This window comes from Lepidochelys kempii, chromosome 8 (genome assembly GCF_965140265.1).
Source record: "Lepidochelys kempii isolate rLepKem1 chromosome 8, rLepKem1.hap2, whole genome shotgun sequence".
Lineage (NCBI taxonomy): Eukaryota > Metazoa > Chordata > Testudines > Cheloniidae > Lepidochelys > Lepidochelys kempii.
In genome coordinates, this window is record NC_133263.1 from 41,905,855 (window position 1) to 41,922,675 (window position 16,821).

The 16,821-nt window shown below is 56.4% G+C and overlaps 2 protein-coding genes across 4 annotated transcripts in view; one reads left to right on the forward strand and one right to left on the reverse strand.

Moving 5' to 3' along the window:
• ATF6 (activating transcription factor 6) overlaps positions 1 to 16,821 on the forward strand; it is a 408,706-nt gene that overhangs the window by 333,808 nt on the left and 58,077 nt on the right. The gene's annotated exons all lie outside the window — the stretch shown is intronic.
• Positions 1 to 16,821, reverse strand: part of OLFML2B (olfactomedin like 2B) — a 97,408-nt gene that overhangs the window by 1,921 nt on the left and 78,666 nt on the right. For all 3 annotated transcript variants that reach the window (XM_073356210.1, XM_073356208.1, XM_073356209.1), the window contains one exon: positions 1,294 to 1,470. In XM_073356210.1, the coding sequence (XP_073212311.1) occupies positions 1,294 to 1,470 (177 nt within the window). The remainder of the gene's footprint in view (positions 1 to 1,293; positions 1,471 to 16,821) is intronic.

Consider the following 16,821-nt stretch of genomic DNA (forward strand, 5'->3'; position numbering starts at 1 on the left):
AGTTTGCTGGAGTAAGTGGCACCAGCCCAGCTACGACACCCAGACCACGTTCTCCAACCCACACTTTCTAGTGCCTTCAGGTGCGTGCATGGCCCCCATCACCATGGTATATGGGCACCATATTGCTCCTCAAGCACCCAGAGGTAGGGCCGGGCTCTTTCACAGAGGGGGACTGAGGCCCAGCTTCTCCCCATTGGCTTTGGTGGAGTTAGGCACCTAAATACCTTTGATGCTCTGGGCCCCACTTGCACAGGGCACCTGGCCCAGCAGGGCACTGAACCCAGGTCTCCCTCGTGCCAAGCTAGTGCCCTAATCGCAGGCCCTTCCTTCCTCTCCATCCTTCTCTAGCCCCTGCTCCCTCCCACACTCCCCTCCCTGCTTCCATCATGGAGCTAATCTGGGCTATGAACCGAGGCTCCTCCACACTGGACCTATGATGCATGCTGCCTCCATCCTACTGCCCTGCATGTCTCCACCACCAGCCCTGCTACACCTTTCCCAGGCTCTCTCAGGGCAGCAGCTATCACCTTCCCCCACACCCCGGTGACTTTCATCCCTCTATCTCAGTGACCCCAAACATGGCCCTACTGGCTAACTCTAGCTAAGCTTCTGACCCTTCTTGGGACCAAACCATCCCTTTCCCAGGTGGCTCCCGATCTACAGCTTGGCTCTGATCACAGGCTTTCTCACCCACAGCAGGGAAATCTTAGTGCTTCCTGGCTAGGAGCCAGGGCAGTTGGGCTGGGCCTCCTGCCCCTGTCTGGAGCTCACAGGAGTCCTGTCATTACCAGCACCAGCAACACAGGAACAAGCAGAGATGGATCTGTGCCACAAGCCATGGCTTATTAATATTGGGTGTATTGCTGTAACACTTAGGAGCCCAGTCATAGAATCATAGAATATCAGGGTTGGAAGGGACCTCAGGAGGTCATCTAGTCCAACCCCCTGCTCAAAGCAGGACCAGTCCCCAATTTTTGCCCCAGATCCCTAAATGGCCCCCTCAAGGATTGAACTCACAACCCTGGGTTTAGCAGGCCAATGCTCAAACCACTGAGCTATCCCTCCCTCCCCCTGCCCTGTGCCCAGATCCTGTTGGGCAAGGCACTGTACAAAGAGACAACCCTCGTGCTTTGTCCAGCAGCCGGGACACAGACTGGGGACTAGGCAGACTGGTCCATGCCCCACATGCACCGCTGGGAGAAGTACGTTGGTTTGTGCAGAGATGCTCAGTGACATGGTTCCAGCACAAGTATGGAGACTGGGGAGGACCGGGTGAGCAGCTGGAGAGCGTACCTTGTTTGAAGTTCTCCAGGTTTCGGAATTCCACCAGCGTGTTTCCATAGTAGTAGTTTGTGACGTAGATCCGTTCATCTTTGGCTAGTGGATCCTTCATCCAAGCACCTTCATTCCGCCCGTAGGTGTTCTGGGTGGTGGGGCCTGAGATGGTGGAGAGCGTATCTTTGCAGCGTCCTAGGGCAGGGGAAAGGAGCAATCACTCACTCTGCAGTTACTGGGGATGCAGGGTCTACGCTGAGACTCTTCTCTAGTCACAGACTGAGGCATCAGCCCACTTCACACAGCTGAACAAGTGCCATTTCCCACCCACCCCAGCTGCTTCAGAAATCAGGGCCTCGAATTGTTCCTCATTGTCAGCCCCATGAGGCCAATGGATGTCCTGCCATGCCATGCTTCATAGGCACTAGCAGCCCTGTGCCTGGGGCCTGCAGGGTCCTCTATCAGACAGCCCTACTGCATTGAGCAAAGCCAACTCCCTTTGGTAAATTATCCCTGTCTGCTCCTGGATGAGACCAGCCCATTCCCCTGGAGCAGGGATGGCAAATGTGCCCAACGCCATTGCAGCATCCAGCAGGTGCTGGCACAGGAGCCAAACTCAGGGCCAGCGTCACTGCACAAGCTGCTGAAGTTCACAATGCTTTCAGGGGAACCTTGGCCATGTCACTTGCCATCGAAGCCCAGAGAAATTTGCAGTTTCTTGGGGTTCTCCAAAAATTGCTGAAATTCAAAGGGTTTGACTCTTAAATCCCTGCAGCACCAAGGCTGGAGCATGAGCAGAGCAACATTCACTCTGTCTCAGCCATGGACACAAAAGGATGTCTGCCTGCTAAATGCTGACAGGCATTTGTGCAGCTGAGCCCATGGCCTGGACTAGCGAGACTGGCTCAGGACCGGAGTGGTAGAAGGTGTTGCAGACCAGGATCCAGGGGCGACATTCACAAAGGCATTTGGGTCCCTAACTGCCTCTTTAGGCATCTAAGTCCAGCCTGTAGGCACCACTGATGCTCTCAAACGCACAATCAGCTGCCATCCAGCCCTGCAGGCACTTCAGTGTCCCCCCAGAGACTGGTGCTAAGGCCTGACATGAGTTAAGGTGATACATCTACCTACTCACTGGGGCCTGGCGCCCCCCACTGGGCTGCAGTCATGCTCCGTGGACTGCTTGCTCCTAGGCCAATGAATGTTTATGGAGCGGCATGTCTCCACTAGGAGAGATTGATGGGGAAGGACACTCACCTCGGAGGGGGAAACCTGGTTTCAAGTTTTTGCCCCAAGGCAGCTACAGCAATGATGGCATCTGGGGCTTCCACATCTCAGTGGAGCTGACCACTGGGCTGTCGAGGTAGTGAGGGGTCTTTGACCTGGCTCAGGTGTCCAACTCCCAGGAGAGGGTCACAGTTGAGAATCCTGCGCAGAGGGAGGTGCCTAGCAGCCCAGCTCCCTGGGAGTTAAGGTGCTTAAAGACTTTTGTGGTTCTGCGCCCTAAGCCCTGCTACTTGCCTCTGTGGTCACTCCTGCCTAGCTTAAGCAGCTCCCTGTTCGCCTTATGGCTTCGGAGGATCCCATTCATCGGCACCTGACTCTTCCCATACAATGAATGGGAGCCTGGGCACCTAACTTGGGGCAGAGGATTCCACTGGATGGCAATGGAGGGTGGTATTATAGTGCCTAAACCCTGTTGTGAACCTCATCCCAGGGCTTTGGCAGAGCTGGAGGAGGAGGCTACCCAGCACCTGGCTATCCTGCTATCTCCTTCTCTTTCAAAGAGCTTGTGACGTGCTGTATTGGCCCCTTTGAAGGCCCCCTGCTGGAGGCCTTTCCTACCACACCCTACCCCAGAAAAGAAGCAGTGAAGGTGAGTCCTCCAGGCCTGCCTAGAGAGGCTACAGGGAAGCAGCCAATCAGAGCGCAGCAGGCCCAGTTAAAAGGCACCGCAGGGCCTGAGCAGCGTAGTTGTTGGCTGGGCCAAGAAGAGTGAGGAAGGAGTGGAATTGAGATCTTCAGTCCTGAGGTGAGGGAGAAGATGATGGACCCACATGGGAAGTGGCCCAGGGAATAGCAGCAGCAGCAGTTATTAAATGAAGCAGCATGTGGCTGTTATTTGTAGGATCCCTGGGTCGGGACCTGGAGTAGTGGGTGGGCGGGCCCATGTCCCCCCTCACTGGCAGGGTGGCCTGAGTCCTGAGAAGGGGATAGGGCTTTCTTAGAGGCCCAAGTGAAAGGCAGGGCTTAAAGAGTCTCCAGGGAGGAAGCCTTGCGGCACTGCTCTATACCAGGGCAAATATGGACTTAGAACTAGGACAGAGACAGGACTACAAGGGCACAGAGGCAGGCCCCGTTGGACCTCCTTCCTGTGTTTAGACAGTGTGTGACTCAGCCAGATGTCTGAGCCACTCAAAACCCACCTAATGAGGGCAACAACTGACAGGGGGCACCACAAGCAGTGAGTGCAGGTTCTCACCCAGCTGACAAGAGGCACTAACGAGAGGTGAGCATGCCCTGTCACAACTTGGTATCAGAAGGGGGATCTTTACAGATCAGCCCTTGAAACAAGGGGACAATGGAGGAGGTGATCTGCTGCTGTCCTGCCACTCACAGGCAGAACAGGACCCAGAGGTGAGCGACAAAGCTGATCAAAGGGATGGAATGCAAGCCATATGAGCAAAGGCTGAAGGAACTGGCTATCTTTAGTTTGGAAAATAGGAGATTAAGGGGTGATAGGAAAGCAGTCTTCAGATACTTGAAAGGCTGCCATAAAAAAGATGGAGAAAAGTTGTTCTCTCTTGACACAGAGGGTAGGACATGAGACAATGGGTTCATGCTACAGCACAACAGATTTAGATTAAAACTCAGGAAAAACTTCCTAACTGTAAGAGCAGCAGGACAATGGAACATACTGGCTAGGGATTGTGGAAACTCCTTCACTGGAGGTTTTCAAGAAGAGGCTGGATAGCCATTTGTCTTGGATAGTTTAGCCACAACAAATCCTGCATCTTGGCAAGGGGTTAGACTAGATGACCCTTGCAGTTCCTTATATTCCTCTGGTTCTGTGAACTATGGGGTATAGTGCCAGCAGAGACCAGGTCTTCATGGGAAAGGATTGTAGGGAGCAAGAACTGATCTGCCTCAAAGTTGAAAAGGAGGCTGGGGAACAGCAGTGCTTTCTGCTGCAAAAGGAGCTGACTAAGCTCCAGAACTTGCTCAAGGCCCAGCCAGGGTCAAAGCCCACCTTGGCTAAGATCTGGGAAGTCTCGAGGCTGAAGTGGCCTCCCTAGAAAAAGAGCTGGAATTGTGTGGACTGAGGTCATTACAGAAGGAAGATGGCTTGGACAAGTGCATCCATCCACCTGCTGAAGAAGAGAGCTACCCAATTGTGCGTCTAAACCCCCAGGATCCTGATATAGTGGCAGAGCAAGGCCACAAGCAGGAAAGGGCCTATCTTGAGGAAGGAGAAGGACCCATATTGTTCTACGGCCCAGAACATCAGCCACAACGTACTTTGGATCCAGCAGGAGAAGTGGGTGCGGATGAGTGAAGCATTGAGATGTTTTGGGAATAGGATGCCGTCCTTAAAGTTTGGAAGACCTGGACAGAGGTTGGATGTGCATAAAGACATTTTTAATTCTGAGGGCTGTGCCTGTGTTTGCATCCAGGGAGTCTCCTCTCTGAGACCAGGAAGCAGCCTTAAGTCAGTTCAACCTTGGTGAAATCATGGTGTTGACTACATCAGAAGTTGCTGGGAGCCAGATATTCACAGGGTGCAGCATGTGGTGAACTATGACATGACCCAAGATATGAAGCAATATATCCACCATATGAAGCATTTGAGCCCAAGTCCTGGTCATCTCAGATGATGTAACTGAGAAGAACAAGCACATTACCAAGAAGTTAGTAGATTTCCTGACTGCTGCTAATCAGGAAGTTCCCCCTTGGCTGCAGGACTTGGCCAAGTGTCGGCCATCGTAGAGCCCACCTATGGGTACGGTTTGGCTCTGCAGCAGAAGGTGTCACAGGGCTAATTAAGGAAGGAACCTGAACTGTAAAAGCCCTCCAAGGTAGAGAAGAAGACCCTGAGAAGTCAGGGCAGATTGTGAAAAGCTCTCCAGACCGAGGGCTGAGATGGAGAACCCTAAAGAGAGCAACAACTGTGAATAGTTTTCCAGGCAGAGAGGTCTGACAGGGAAAGCCCTGACTAACTGGGGCCTACAGGCTCTCCAGGCAAAGAGGCCTGGGTGAGACCCTGAGAAACCAGAATGCGGACTGTAAAACCTTTCTAGACAAAGAGGCCTGAGGGAGAAGATCCTGACCAAAGCAGGGCAGAAACTGGAAGAGCTCTTCAGGCAGAAAGGCCTCAGAGAGAGGTGTCTGAGCAGCCAGGACAGAAAGTGAAAAGCTATCCAGACAGAGGCGGGGGGCACCTGACTAACCAGGGTGGAGACTGGAAACAGAGTGAGAACCCTGATGAGTGGAGCAAAGTTGGTAAAAGCTCTCCAGACAGAGGTCTGGGAGAGAAGACACTAAGAAATGCAAAGCCTGGATAGGAGGGGACATTACCCTCCATAGTACCCCCCACCCCAATCCTTTCTGCATGTGGGAGATATGTGATGGGTTGTATCAAGCCCTTTGAGGGCTCCCTGCTGGATGCCTTGCAGTTCTACCACACCCTGCCCCAGAAAAGAAGCAGTGAAGGTGAGTTAAACGAAGCAGCATGTGGCTGCTATTTGTAGTGTCCCTGGGTCGGGACCTGGAGTAGTGGGTACCTAATGAGGGCAGCAGACGGGGCAGGGAGACCAGAATGCAGGTTCCCACCCAGCTGACAGGAGGCACTAACGAGAGGGGAGTGCGCCCCATCACAGAGCCCCATTTCACTGAATATGCACAATTCTTCAAAGAGCTGCCTCAGTTAGTCCCTGACAGCCCCATCTGGGAGTGGGTGTGGGGCAGAGCAGTTGCTCTGGCTGACTGACGGGGGATTGCCCAGGGGCGTGATTGGCCAGTCTCATTTCCTGACTATTCAGCGCAGTGCTTCAGCGCACACTTCCCAAGGGCTGCTGTGCTCTGCAGCTTGGGCACCAGGAGACACTGCATCACTGTCTGGTGTCTGCAACTCCTCTGTTGCCCCTCAGAGCCCAGGCACTCGTCCACACACAGATCAGACACCCACTCAGCCTGTGCTGTCCCCATGCAATGGAGCCCACTCCAGCCACCTGCTGGAGTCACACATCCAGCCAGCGTCCACAAGCCAGTCCTATTCTAGTCTAGCTACGTTTTTATACCATGCTCATCACCGGAGCACCTTCCAGTCATGCTTTAAGCAATGTAACCACACATGTCACGTGGTGTTTGTTCTCTCATCCTCGCCCAGGGGCAGAAGTGTGTGCAATGGAGTGTCTTGTTTAGGTAGTGTATTTATTTAATAAATAAATAACACCAGTTGCTATGTCTTTATACTAGAGAAGGAAGGTCAAAGCACTGCACCTGGCCCTTGCAGCAGACGGTGGAGAAGTTTGGGATGGTCCTTGGTTCCCAGGAGAGTTCATTCCACAGTCTCTGATTACCCTGGAGAAAGTTCTGTCTCCCGTACAGACAAGCTTTACCCTTATTGCTGAGAGTTCTGTTATGCTGACTGTGGTCTGTGCTGGAGCTTTAGATGGTCTTTTAGGTATCCTGGGCCCATGCCATGGAGCACCTTGACAATAAGGGCTAAGATCTGGAACTTGATTGGATATTCTATGGGAAGCCAGTGTAGAGAGTGGAGGACAGGTTTGATATTCACATTGCCTGTTTTACTGAGGAGACTTGCTGAATCATTCTGTACTCGCTGGAGTTTCCTAAGTGCTGAAGGATGCACGTCCAGGTATATCACATTGTTGTCCAGCCACAAGGTGCTGAAGGCATGAATAACTGAGGGCAGGTTTTCACCCACCAGGATAGGATGGAGACCCCTAGTCAAGAAGAGATGGTAGAAAGTGTTACCCTTGGCCTTTTCAATGTGATAGCTCAGCATCAGCAAGGAATCCAAGAGAACTCCTAGACCACAGACTGAACTGACCAACTGTGGATGTGAACCTGCAATCAAAGGAGACTGCAACATGGCTGCGAGCTCTTCAGAACAGCTTCCTGTGCCCACCAGATCCCTCTGCCTTGCTCAGGTTCAGCTTCAGTCAGCTGTCCTTCATCCATAAGCTTATCTAAATCTGTGGGGAGGTAGTTGTATATGGTGAAAAAGAGGTAGAGCTGTGTGTCATCTGCATACTGCTAGCACTTGGCTCAGACCTTGCTCAGGAATGGGAGGTTTGGTGCAGGGCAATAGGTGGCTAGAACTGAAGTATTCAGGTGGATTTCTTCAGTATTGGTTGGACCAGTGTGTGCGGGAAGGAGGAGGGGAAGATTCCTTCCCTGCGTGAGGTGCTGGCTGTTTTGGTCAGGAGGGGCGCCAGTTGCACACACCACTTTCTCAAGCCAGGAAGTACCTGGGTTGCTTTCACAAGTTTAGTCAAGGCTCCTTTAGGGTGTCCAGGACTTCTTGAGGAGTGAACATGCTGAACAAGTCATTGCCTTCTATGATGAGATAACTGGCTCTGTGGATATGTGGAAAGCGGTGGATGTGATCTTGACTTCAGCAAAGCTTTTGATACAGTATCCCACAGTATTCTTGCCAGCAAGTTAAAAAAATATGGATTGGATGAATGGACTATAAGGTGGATAGAAAAATGGCTAGATTGTCAGGCTCAGTGGGTAGTGATCAATGGCTTGATATCTAGTTGGCAACCAGTATCAAGCAGAGTGCCCCAGGGGTTGATCCTCAGGCCAGTTTTGTTCAACATCTTTATCAATGATCTGGATGATGGGATTAATTGCACCTTCAGCAAGTTCGCAGATGACACTAAGCTGGGAGGAGAGGTAGATACGCTGGAGGGTAGGGATAGGGTCCAGAGTGACCTAGACAAATTGGAGGATTGGGTCAAAAGAAATCTGATGAGGTTCAACAAGGACAAGTGCAGGGTCCTGCACTTGGGACAGAAGAATCCCATTTACTGCTACAGACTAGGGACTGAGTGGCTAGGCAGCAGTTCTGCAGAAAAGGACCCAGGGGTTACAGTGGATGAGAAGCTGGATATAAGTCAGCAGTGTGCCCTCGTTGCGAAAAAGGCCAACGGCATATTGGGCTGTATAAGTAGGGGCATTGCCAGCAGATCGAGGGATGTGATCGTTCCCCTCTATTCGACATTGGTGAGGCCTCATCTGAAGTACTGTGTCCAGTTTTTGGTCCCCCCACTACAGAAGGGATGAGGACAAATTGGAGAGAGTCCAGCGGAGGGCAGTGAAAATGATTAATGGGCTGGGGCACATGACTTATGAGGAGAGGCTGAGGCTTATTTAGTCTGCAGAAAAGAAGAGTGAGGGGGGATTTGATAGCAGTCTTCAACTACCTGAAGGGGGGGTTCCAAAGAGGATGGAGTTAGGTTGTTCTCAGTGGTGGCAGATGACAGAACAAGAAGCAATGGTCTCAAGTTGCAGTGGGGGAGGTCTAGGTTGGATATCAGGAAACACTATTTCACTAGGAGGGTGGTGAAGGACTCGAATGGGTTACCTAGGGAGGTGGTGGAATCTCCATCCTTAGAGGTTTTTAAGGCCTGTCTTGAGAGCCCTGGCTGGGATGATTTAAGTTGGTGTTGGCCCTGCTTTGAGCAGGGGATTGGACTAGATGACGTCCTGATGAACTCTGGGAGTGCGGGTGGGCTGCTGTTGGTGGGTGCAGACAGGTGAAGCCATGCTGTTTGAGAAGGCCTCTCGAATGTGCATGATCCATCAGTGACCTGGGCAGTGCTTGGTGCTCAGCTCTGAGGCAAGCTGTAGGCACTAAGGGTTGATGATGTGATTTACTTCTCTGGACAGCTCCATAGGGTGAGATTTGGCAGCCTCGATGGAGGCTGGTAGGAAGGTTCTCTTAGCCTGTGATACAGCCTCACCATAGACGATTCCCGCCACCGGCCCTGCCACCCTCTCCTCCATGGGCCCTGGTCTGTTACCCAACAGAGCAGCGGGCCCGCTCGTTCATCTGGGCACACCGGTGGGGCCTCCCCTGGGACCCGAGTGGAGTTGACAATGGTCACAGATGGAGGAGGGGTGACCCCAGGGATCAGGGCCACCAGCAATGATCAGGCTGACGCCCTGCCAGGTATTGGGGGTCCCAGGTGTCCCTCCAAGCTTGGCCAGGGGGCAGTCCCTCTGGACATGCCCCGCCACCCGGCGGAGAAAGCAATGGGCCTCCCCTGAAGAACAGTAAACCCTATACTGGGCCCCTTGGTGGGGCACCAGAAAGGACCCCTCCAGAGCCTCCCTGTCATGTGCCGCCGGGGGCACTTGAATCTGCACCTGCCGGCAGAACGATAAAATGTGGCAGAGCGTGTGGTCCTTGCAGCCCAATGAAAGGGGGCTGAGGACGGACAGGCCATTCCCCAGGGTAGAGAGGAATGGCAAAAGGGTGGCATTGGGGAGGAACAGAGGAGAACACAACCCATATGTCCAGGTCCTCCAAAGGCTCGAGGGGGACATGAATGCCCCCCAGCGCCAAGCCCCTCTCCACCGCCTTCTGGGCAGCGGCCTCCAACGTCAGGAAAAACACCATTTTCCCTAACATCTTAAAGGCTGCCACCATGGCCGCAGGCCCTGCCACCATGGCCGCGGGCCCTACCACCCGCTCCATCATCCACATGTAGGCTTCCACATAAGGCAAGGCAGACACCAGGAGGCAGTACACCCTGTGCCCCCTGGTGAGGGTGGGAAAGGGTCCCCATCCACCGGGAATGGTACTCCAGGAGTCGGCTGGAGCAGAAGCCAAAGCGGCGAGCAGAGGGGTGGTAGCCACCTGGGCATACGCCTGGGGGGCCAAGGGAGCAGCACCACCAGGGCTGGTAGAGGGAACAATGGGTCAGGGTAAAAGTGGGGCTGTGGAACTCCTCCCACTTCTCCCGGCATACTCCACAGAGGGATGGATCCTCGGGGCTGGCGGCCAGACTCTCCAGCTCTAAGACCTCCCGTTCCAACTGCTCTATTGCCACATCCCTCTGCCAGCTGGCACCCCGGGTGTAGTTGTGGCAGAAGAGCTGGGCGCGCACCTTCCCCACGTCCCACCACCGCTGTGCCGACGGAAAGGCACACCGCTACCCTCACCAGGCAAGCCAGAACTCCCGGAAGGACACCACAAAGCCCACATCCTCCAGCAAGCTGTTATTAAAATACCAATGGGCCAGCCCTGGCCTCTCCACCTGAGAGAGGCCGTCACAGTCACCAGATGGTGATCTGAGAATGGGGCCAGCCGGATGTTGGAGGAGTGGGCCCGTGAAAGGTGATAATGTGGTATGTAAATGCAGTCCAACTAGGAGTAGTGCGACCAACGGGCCTCCACCCGGACAAAGGTGAACGTCAATACATCATCCGGGTGGTGGTCACGTCAGACGTCCACCAGGGAGTGACAGTTGACAATCTCCTGGAGGACATCCGTGGCAGCTGGACAGCGCTTGGCCCCTCGAGCAGTCCCGCTCATCAAGCGTGGTGTTAAAGTCCCTGCCCAGGAGCAGGCACTCGTGAGGATCCAAAGAGCCGAGGAAGGCGGACGCCTGCTGAAAAAAATTGCAGCTGCTCCAGGCCCGATGTCGGGGCATAGACATTGACAAGATTGACCATCAGCCCCTCCATGCGGACCTGGAGGTGCAGCAGGCAACCCTCAACACCTCGGGCCGTAGGTCAGGGGAGAACAGGGTTGCCACTCCAGCCGTACAAGCTGTGAGATGGCTAAACTAAACACTGTCCCTCCACTCCAGCCACCAACTGGCTTTGGCGGCTGGATCCATATGGGTCTCCTGCAGGAAGACTACAGAGTACCCTCCCTCCCAAAGGAAGGAGAGCACCTGGCATCTGTGGAGACCCACCCTGCAGCCCTGGGTGTTTAGTGCGGCAAAGGTGGTGGGTGCCATAGGGAGGGCTGGGGGGGGATCCTTGCTGGCAGGGACGCTCACAGCCACGATTGGACCATGCAGCAATCTTTGACCAACCCCATAAGTAAGCAGGGAGTCATGGAAGCAGTGGGTCTGCTGGTAGGCCAAAGCGCCAAGCCTCCTGGTCCCTCTACCTTCCCCCAAAATGGCCCTCAAGGCCCAGAGGATTTCATGGAAGTCCTCCCAGAGCTGGATTGCAACCTGCCCCTTGTTCTGGGACCCACGGGCATCCTGGAGAAGCTCTCACACCTTTTCTCACAGCCTATTGGGGGGTGGGGTCGCTGGCCCCTGGCCGTCCTCCGGCGGGGCCCCTGTCAAAGCCCTGTGGCCTACTGAGCCGGGCAGGCAGGGGGCAGACCCCCAGAGTGGTGCCCGCTGTGCTGGCACCACACAACCCACCTCAGCCCCCGGCTCAGGGGGGAGGTGGCAGAGGGAAAATAGCAGCCCCTAAGGGGTTGGGACAGGAAAACATGAAGGCCGCTGCCTCGGGGGTCATCCTCCAGGGAGGGGAACAAGATGGCCCCAGAAGCAGCAATAGCAGCACGGGAAGGGGAGCGGGTCAGGAGCAGGGTCAGTGAGAGGGGCAAAGTTGGAATCACAGGCCCCAGCAGCTGAGCCACTGTGGGGGTGACACCTCTCGGCCAGGCTCGGGGGTCTGGGAAGTGGGAAGGGGGTCCTTCGTGATTCCAGGCTCTTGCTCCATGGCAGGTGATGTGGCCACGGCATCGATAGGTGAGGAATCAGCAGTAGGGCCCCCACCTGGGAAGGAGGTCAGCTGTCCAGCAGCAGTGAGGGATACTCCTGGTAACTCAGATCCCATCCGTGTGGCACTGGCTGTCACCTCGATTGATTTGGCGGCCGTTAGCGAGGTGCCATCTGTGGCCGGGTTGGTGGAAGAGTCCAGGGGTTCCTCGGAGATGGGAGCGGAAGCAGCGGTGAGGGGGAGGGAGCATGGGGAAAGGGAGGCTGGGGTAAGGTCGCCCAGATCGAGGCCTGCTGGCAGAGGGTCATCCTCCCCCCGGGTGACTGGGGTCAGACCCAGGCCCCTCCATCTCCTCAAAGATGGAGGGGAGATCGCCACCCACCACCTCAGGGACTTCTCCACTGGCACCCAAAGCAATGCTCACCTCGGGGCTTGCAGGGGCATTAGGTGGAAGGAGGTGCTCCATCGGGGCTCCCCCAGAGGAAGGACTCCAGAGGAGGGACAGTGCTACCCTTCATTGCTGCCATGCCTGCCCCAGCCGGCACAGGTGGATGGAACTCACCAAGGGGCAAGGCAGAAGGCTTGGTGTCGGTGGCCTCTTTCCTGGTCTTTCGGACGGGGCGGGGGGGTGGGTCTCCGCATCAGGTGGGAGGAGCAGAGCTCAAGCCTTCCACTTGCGCTGCTTGCCCCGCTTCCCCTGTACATGGACCCAGCCCTCCATGGTGTCATCTGTGGGCTGGCTAACAGGAGTTGGGCCAGGGGGCAGGGGCAGTGGCGTGGGAACTCAGGGAGGTAGTGGTGAGGTGGCACGAGGGAGGAAAAACTCCCCCCCCGCGGCACGCCTTCTCCATGCCCAGCGGTAATCCCGCCACACCCTCCTCCATAGGCCCTGCCAGACTGCACGCAGCAGAAGCGGGGCTCTTCCGCTCATCTGGGTGCACTGGGGTAGATGCCCCTGGGGCCCAAGCGGGAGCAGCGGTGGGTCGGGGAGGTGGAGGGGTGGCGTCAGGCAGCCAGGGGCACCAGCGATGATGGGTCCGGCGCCCTGCCAGGGCTCAGGGGTCCCAGACACTCATCCATGCCTGGCCAAGGAGCAGTCCCTCCGGACATGCCCCATCACCTGGCAGAGGTAGCACCAGACCTCCACCGTAATGCACCCTGCAGCGGGCCCCCTAGTAGGGGACCAGAAAGGACCCCTTGAGCGCCTGTCCATCATGTGCCACCAGCAGCAGTTGAAGCTGTACCTGCCAGCAGAACGAGAGGACATGACGGAGGGCGGGGTCTTTGCAGTCCAGGGAGAGAGGGCTGACTATGGAGAGGGGTTTCCCCAGGGTAGAGAGGCAAGGTAGCAGGGCGGCATTAGGAAGGAATGGGGGGGACAGAGGTCAGGACCAATCAGACGCCCAGGTCCTCCAGCAGCTCCAGGGGGATGAGCACGCCCCCTACTGCCAAGCCCTTCTCCACTGCCTCCTGGGCGGTGGCTTCTGATGCCAGGAAGAAGATGACCTTCCCGTACATTTTGGAGGCCGCCACTATGGCTGTGGGCCCCACCACCCTCGCACATAGGTCTCCACGTGGGGTGAGGCAGGCAGCAGGAGGCAATGGACGCCATGCTTCCTGGTCAAGGTGGGGAAGGGGTCCCGGCTGCCAGAGATGGTAGCAGAGACGATGGCCGGGAGAGATAATGTAGCAGCAGGCAGGGGAGCTGCTGCCACATGGGTGTACGCCCTGGGGGCCAGCAGAGGGGCACCTGCGGAGGTGGTAGAGGGAGCAATGGAGAGGGATGCCGCGGCCAGTGGTGGGGCCACGGCAGAGGGGGCAGCGCCTACCATGGAGGGCCTAGCCTGTTTGGCAGGGCCTTTGCCCTTCTTTTTCCCTTGGCCTTTTCCACCAGCTGGGGGTCCCCCTCCCGAAATCAGAGGGGGCAAGGGACATGGCAGCCGTGGAGTCCACCCCTTTGCCCACCGCCACCGGTGTCCCAGCGGGGGCAGTAGCAAGTAGTTTGGCAGCACTAGTTGAGGTGGGAGCCACAGGGGATGACGGGGGGAGCAGGTGGAGGAGGGGCAGTGGGGGCTGCTCAAGGGGTCCCACCCATCTTGTCCCCCGCCATAGTGAGCAGGGAGGGAGGCCCAACACTGGTGGGGCGAGAAGGGGAAATGGGGAACAGGTCAACCACTCCTCCCTGCTAGGCTGCAGGCAGGGGAGGAGGGTGCCAGAAGGAGAGGGCTGGATGCGTGGAGGGGCTACGAAGGCAAGGACTGGGATGGGGTTCAGTCACCAACACAGGATGGGATTCTGGCTCCTTTAGCTGCACTAGGGGAGGGGAAAGTTATAATAGCAGTGGGTGGGGGGGTGCAGTGATACCAGGGTTCAAACTGAAACAGGGGAGGGGCACAAGTGCATGGGAGGAGGCATGAACACACAGACCAAGGGGCTAATCAGGGCAGGAGGGACCATGGTGGTGGGGGGCGGGGGAGAACAACCAGGCAGGAGACAGGACAGGGAAACCAAGGTGCTAGCCTCAGAGGCTGGAGCAGGACAAACAAGCAAACAAAACTGCAGAGGGAAAAGGGCGGGGCAGGCAAACAAACTAAAGCTGCTGAGAGGCTGGGGCAAAGTGGGGGAGCAAAGGCTGGAAGGGGCAGGCAGTAAGGGGAAAATCTGGGGGTCTGCTGTGGGGGATATCAGACCGGGGAGGGGGCACATGCACCGATGTGCGCTTGCAAAAAGTCAGTGTGGGCTGGCTGCTGCTTCAGGCCCAAATGGCAGCGAAAGGGCGTGGCAAGCTAGACGAGCAGGTGAGTTCTTGAGGCAGGAGATGAGGCAGATGGTAAGCGGTCAGTGGGGTAGGGTGGAGGGAAGGCAGGGACACAGATGGACCAGGCTCCACACCACACCTCCTATGTCCCCACAAACACAGTCAAGACCCCCACCACAAGAGCACAGTTTGAAAGTTACTCAGTCCTTGAAGGCCCCCTTCACAGTGATCTGCAGAGTCTCTGCATGCTGTCTCAGCAGCAGATGGTCCCCTTCTTCCTCCTCCTCGAGGCTCCAGCAGTTTCCAGGCAGCAAACACAAAAGCAGCTCCAGCAGCCAGGCAGGAAGGACTCCTCTCAAGTGGTGATGGTGTCCACAGCAGCAGCTGGGGTCCCTCACTCCCCTCCTCTGGGGAGTGGGCCAGCAGGCCCTCCAAGGGGCTGCAGCAGGAGCAGGAGCAACTGTGGGGGGGGGGGGCACCAGCCAGCTAGGAAGCAGAGAAGGGGGTGGGGGGTCTGGTCCAGTCAAGGGAGGAGCTGGAGCAGCAGCAAGAGCCCAGGACCTAACAGTAGCCCCCTACCGCCCTCCAGCCCAGAGGCCTTATTGGGCTCCAGGAAGTCCCACTGCTAAAGGATCGCCCCCCCAGCCTAAGAGGGGGGTCCACAGGTCCTGGAAAACCAAATAATTACGGGGGACAACTAATGAACAACAGGGTCAAATGAAGGGAACCGGATGGGGACACCGAGCAGAGAACCCTGGACAGCGCCCACTGCTCCTCGAAGGCATCAAGGTAGTCAGTGGATGCCGCCCAGAGGAACTCTGCCTAGAGGTGTGAATGGACAGAGGATCGGAAATAGGCCTCACAGTCACAGCAGACTCCCTTGGCCAACCTCCTCACCCTGGTTTTATAGATGGCCACTTTAGCCAGGGCCAGGAGGAGGTTGACCAGGAGGTCCCGTGACTTTGTGGGGCCAAGGATATGGAGTGTATAGATAAGGAGGTGAGGGGGAAAGTGCAACCAAAATTTTAACAAAATATTTGTGAGGAGCCTGAATAGGGGCTGCAGCCTGGTGCACTCCAGGTATACGTGTGCCAGGGTTTCCCTCATGCTGCAAAAGGGGCAGGTGTTTGGGATTGGGGTAAACGGCGCCAAGTACACGCCCGTGCTCACAGCTCCGGGAAGGAACTGCCAACTAATATCCCTGGCGGGCCTCAGGACCAGGGTAGAATATAGGCCGGCCCACCCTCTAAAGGTGGCAGGAGGTCCGCCACTTCATGTCGGGGCGGGGCACGAGGATGAGGATGTGAAGGGTGTGGAGCACGAGCGTGTATAGATGTTTCCTTGGTGTGGTCTGGAAACGGACCGGCTGCAGCTCATGTAGCTGGCTCACAGTAAAGAGGCGGGGGGGGGGGGGTGGGGTCGGTCGGGTCCACGGGGCAGGGGCCCAATGAAAAGGGCCGGAGGGCCTGGAGTGGAGGGTGGGTGGGGCGCGCCCTCTCTTAGGACCCGGTCGAGGTAAACCCGAGCAGTTTCCTGTGCCGCTACGCTCCACGCCGGACTACTTGCACCATAAAGGAGCCTCTGCAGGGCCTGGAGGCAGAAGACATGGACCTGAGTGTGGAGACACTTCAGGCCCTGCCCTCCCTCCTCCAGGGGTAGATGGAGAACCCCTGCAGAGACCCAGTGTAGTAATGACCAGAGGAACTCCAGAATCGATGTCCGGAGGTTGGCCAGGAAACCCGGGGCCGGAACTAGGGTGTTGAGCCGGTACCAGAGCATGGACAGGACTAGTTGATTCAGCACCAGTGCCCTCCCTCGAAGGGAGAGGCACTGGAGTAGTCCTGTCCATCTCCGGAGCCGCTCTACCACCCTGCTCTCTAAACCATGCCAGTTCTCCCATGGAGACGGATTGCGTGGCAGAAAGGTAAACCCTGAAATAGAGCAGCGGACCTGCGCTCCACCAGATGGCCTGAAGCGCGGGTGGGACGGAGCTCGCCTGCCACCAGTGCCCTACCACCAAGCCAGAGCTCTTGACCCAGTTGACCCAGGCGGAGGAGGCTGCC